A 5186-nucleotide genomic window follows, 5' to 3' on the forward strand; every position below is an offset into this window, starting at 1 on the left:
TCTTAAAAAACAATTGCTTGGACACAATTTTCAACTCCATACATACAAGATTCTCTTTTAAAAATTGTAGAAATAGAACTACAGATGACTCATATTTGTTTTGGTAAAAAATTGCACTAGCTCTTCCTCGTGGTTTGTCACTGTCAGCAGAATTCTCTATTGGCTGTTGCCACTTAAATTAGTAACAGGGGGAAATCCACCGTTGAATAATATTCCTTCCGTCTCAATTACGTGGTAAAATTTGATATGACATGATTTCTTTTTTAAAACTTATAGTCATAAACATGCTTTAGAATTCAATAATTACATTTACTAATTCAACACTATATTTCGATTTCGCTTTTCGGAGCAATAATAATAATTTTATTGTCGTCTATTAAAACGATCGAAAAGTGTTTAAAAAAAGTGGATACAAAAATTTACGCTATTACTTTTTTAAAAAAAGGTAAACTATAAAATTTTTGAAAATCTAATTTTAAATATTTCATAAGTAATATTTATGTGGTCATCACTATTTCTTTTTAAAAATAAAATGAGAAGTATAAGCTAATTTATTTGGACTGAATTAAAAAAAATATTGCCACAACAAAGAGTACTTAATATAAAGCAACGTTATAATTCATTGTTCTTTATTATAAAAGTAATTTAAGAAACTTAATTGTCACATCACATCCCAATACTTATTCCATTAAACACTTTACACACGTAACCAATCCATCTCAACACGAAACTGCCCCAAATGCTCCTCCTTAAGACCGCCATAACCAACCCCTCTCCAATTCTCTTTTCCTTCTCCAAAAAACCCACACTTTCCTTTCCCTTCACCAAAATTCTCCCAATTTCACTCTTCCCTTCAACTTCAACGCACCCTTCTTCCCCAAAAATGAGCAGTTGGCTCAACAAACTGGGTTTCGGTTTTCGAACTGATCAATCACCCGCTATGGACTCATCTGCAATTCCTCAAGGACCCGACGATGACATACCCTCCCCGGGTCAACAGTTTGCACAGTTCGGAGCGGGTTGTTTCTGGGGCGTTGAATTGGCGTATCAGAGAGTGGCGGGTGTTACAAAGACTGAAGTGGGATACTCGCAGGGTTATTTACATAACCCGAGATATGAAGATGTGTGTAGCGGTACTACTAATCATTCGGAGGTGGTTAGGGTTCAGTATGATCCTAAGGAATGTAGTTATGATTCCTTGCTTGATGTTTTCTGGTCTCGTCATGACCCCACCACCCCCAATCGACAGGTGGCTTTTCAATTTTTCGGCTTCTTTTTTCATGTATAATAGTATTTGGTTTTCTGTTTTTGGCTGAGTTTATTTCTGGAATCATAAGTTTAAGTAATTGGGAAAATTTTGATCAGTCCATATAAAAATCAACTTTTTTTTTTTTTTTGATGAATTAATGCTAGAATTATAAGCTTACCTGAGGCTTCTACTCTAATTGATTTCTAGATTGAAGGCTAGAAATGAAGTTGGAATCTTTATTGACTGAGGGTTCCTCTTTAGTTTTTGTGGCTTTAGTCAGCGACTTCTTCTTAAATCTGCTAATGCATAAAACTATTTGCCCCTATCAATAACCTTCTAGGACATCATTTAAGCCGTATGGACAATTTTGCATAAAGAGAATGTGTTTGGGAATGAAATTGTTCTTAAAGAAATGTTGTTTGAATAGTTGTAGTTTTTCCAAGACTTTTTGAGTTGAATAAGAAATTTTCAGTGAAAAAGGGTGAAACCTATTGTCGAAAATGTGATTTTTATTTGAAAAACACCCTCAAACCACTTCATAAAACGGTTTTTGCAAAAAGTTCTTCCAAAAAATTGAACAAACACGTTTTTGCAAAAACATTTTGCAAGATTTCAAAAGATGTTCTGTAAACAAATGCCACCTAATATTTTGATGGCAATGTTTTGTTGATAATATACTAAAGAGCAGGTCTTCATTGATGGTAACGCCCTCCTAGGTGCTTACTTCAGAAATTATTACCATGAAGATTCAGGCTGCAAAATGTCTAAGAAATTTGACGTACTTTTATATAGACGAGAGTGGTCATGTACCCAATTAGCATTTTACCCGCTAAAGTAAATCACGGTGAACATCATCAGAATTCTCTGTTTGCTTCTGCCTTGTGTTGATCTTTAAATATGAATCTGGCTTGTTTTGCATATACTGTGATTGTTATGCATCTGGTTCTCTAGCTCCAAGGAGGAGACAATAGCGGAGTTCTAATTATGTGGGACCAAAAAGGCTTGGCAACATATTTGCATGTTATTTAAGTGGTTGTGGATAAATCTTACAATGTGGAAAAATGTCCCAAATGCTAAATATTAGTGGATAATTGAAGCAAAAGAGGTTGTAAAGCCAAATAGATGCACTATATGGAAACATATCAAGAATTTGTGGCAAAAATTCAAGAGTTAATACTCGATTCAACAGTGGTGATGGGCAGAAAATAAAATGATGGATTCGATTGGACGAGTATATTCTAAATAGGCTTTTGCTCGCTTGTAAATAGTTTCTTCACCTCAACATCCTCCGGAGAAACATGGTTAGTGAGGGTTCATATATCCGACCCCAACTTGTTTGGGACTGAGATATTGTTGTTTTTGTGACCAACATTCTTTTGGTGCAATTCATATCAATAAAATCACATTAGCTTTTTAATTGACATGTTCAAGGCATAAAATATAAGCAGAAAGCTCATTTCATCTTCTCTGACGCGTGACCTTAAATACTTCCATCTTTAACATTTGTTGATTAGCATTAGCTATCTCTTATTAGTTGATCATCGATATTAGATATTCTGTCTCTCTAGGTTTTATTTTGTGGACTTCCTCTATTACCATCTAAAATCGAAGAAAAGAAAGAAGGGCAGGGCCCATCAGCAGAAATGTCTCGAGGAGTAGTTAAACCGAGAGTTCCTTTAAACCGAGATCACTCTACTAGTATCAATATTGTGATTCTTTATCAAAAATGAAAACATCATCAGAATCTTCCTCCTAGTTTCTTTTTACCTGATAGCTAAAACAAGCAACATTTTTCCATTGAACATCATTGGAATCTTCCTCCCAGTTTCTTTTACCTGATTGCTTAGACATGCAACATTTCTCATTGACTGTTTCCCTCATACCTTTTCTTTGATAGGTTCCATTGACTGTTTCCCTCATCCCTTTTTTGGCACCAGTGTTCCTGCACTCTTAGTAACCCATGCTTGTGTAAGTTTCCTGTGCTTTTTTTATTCATTTAACCCCATATTTTTGCATGTGTCTGCTCCTAATAGCCAAGCAAGGAGATTTGTCACTGCAGACAGACATGCTTTCTGCTCTCAGTTGCCAGGTCCAAATTATGGCCAGGGAAGTCCTTTTCTTGTGAAATGAGAACTTCTGAATAATTGGATCCAAGATTATGAAAAAAAACATCTCTCATCATCTCTCTGGTTAGGCTATGAAAAAGACATCTGTCACCATCTCTGGTGCTCCCACTGCCATTCAGTAGCTATTGCAACCTTTCATTACTGTCAAGTATCATCATTAGACATTTTGCTTATAATGAACTTTACATTCTTAAGTTGAGTTAATTTGCTTGACAGGTCAGTGATTTATCCTTCTTTTAATGCATCTAACATGATGCTTCTCTTGTTTGTAGGGGAATGATGTCGGCACTCAGTACAGGTCTGGAATTTACTTCTACACACCCGAGCAAGAGAAGGCAGCTTTAGAATCCCGGGACAGACAGCAGAAGCTTCTGAACAGGAATATTGTTACTGAGATTTTGCCGGCTAAGAAATTTTACAGAGCTGAGGAGTATCATCAACAGTACCTTGCAAAAGGGGGTCGCTTTGGTTCAAAGCAGTCTGCTGAGAAAGGCTGCAATGATCCCATTCGATGCTACGGTTAAGACATTTTCATTTGCACGATAAAAATAAATTTAGTTGTATCTGTTTTTCTAAGCTAAGGTTGTTAATATGTCGTGCTTTTGCTGTATGTATTAGATCTACCCGCTTATACTTGCTTCAGGAAAATCAAACGTCTGTGGCTTCACCATAGATTTGTAATGTATGTGGTTCCAGATCTGTTAAATGTAAGGCTGTGTGATCTTTGCAATATAATTTTTGCATACCTACTTTATGAACCAAACGTTCCTCTATTGCAAAAGCAAATACATCCTGTGATGCCTATAGATGAAAAATATATACTTGTGAGATCCATCTGAGTTCTCTTTACCCCTTATTTTCTTTGGACAGTCCAACATTTTGTTACTATCTTCAGTTTCTTGCTTTGGAAGTAAACATGATTCTGTCCAAATTCTTTTATATGGCTAGCTGGTTTCTAACCATTCCTGCAGAAAATGCTTTAAAGTTTTTGTCCCTCTGATAATTATTGGCAATACTGCTTTGCTTTGGATTTGAATCTCCAGTGTAAATATATATAATCTGGGAATTCTGGGTTGGACGATTTCTTTTACGCATCAATAGTTTCCTAGCAAGGCTTCTATATGGATGAATAAATTAACAAAAGTTTTACACTCCAATGTGATCCCTCTACGACTGAAGCGACGTATAAGAGATTAATTACGAGTTAATTATTTTTTTGAAAAAAAGAACTCTTAAAGCTTTTCATAACAAATAGGTCCCTGGTCTTCCCGGACCATATAAAAAGTATCAAATTGCCCGCCCCTTTTGTGAAAGAATAAGTCTTGTTTGTACTGGTTATTAGATCGAACTAGACTGAGCAAAGATCAAACACAAAAGTGGCGAGACGTTTAAACGATGTAAGACGGAATTGTTTATGAGATCAACAAGTAACCCATCATTCATTTGAAACATAAATGTTTACCCGTAAAACGATACAGTTACCCATCATTCATTTGAAACATAAATGTTTACCCGTAAAACGATACAGTTACCCATCATTCATTTGAAACATAAATGTTTACCCGTAAAACGATACAGTTGAATTTGTAACGTAGTTTATAAACACGTGAATTAATTAGATCCAAGAATATAAAATAAATAGAGACAGAAATAAGATTATCAAAATAACTTAAATGAAATACAAGCGTGGTTGTGAATTTAGCTTCTCCGGTAGCAGTAACAAGAACAATGTTAAGAACAAAAGAAAGAGAACGATTCGATAGAATAAAAGCTGATTTTAGCTTTTGCGTACCGAATATTTCATGTCCTAC

General features: G+C 35.3%; 1 protein-coding gene across 1 annotated transcript; it reads left to right on the forward strand.

The window, feature by feature from the left end:
* Positions 1 to 691: 691 nt before the first annotated feature.
* On the forward strand, positions 692 to 4138 carry LOC109219015 (peptide methionine sulfoxide reductase A1-like). The gene is made up of 2 exons (XM_019383414.1): positions 692 to 1249; positions 3648 to 4138. Exons 1-2 carry the CDS (start codon positions 740 to 742, stop codon positions 3897 to 3899), a joined length of 762 nt encoding a protein of 253 aa, XP_019238959.1. The 5' UTR covers positions 692 to 739; the 3' UTR covers positions 3900 to 4138.
* Positions 4139 to 5186: the final 1048 nt, after the last annotated feature.

This window comes from Nicotiana attenuata, unplaced genomic scaffold (assembly GCF_001879085.1).
Source record: "Nicotiana attenuata strain UT unplaced genomic scaffold, NIATTr2, whole genome shotgun sequence".
In the NCBI taxonomy this organism is placed as follows: Eukaryota; Viridiplantae; Streptophyta; class Magnoliopsida; order Solanales; family Solanaceae; genus Nicotiana; species Nicotiana attenuata.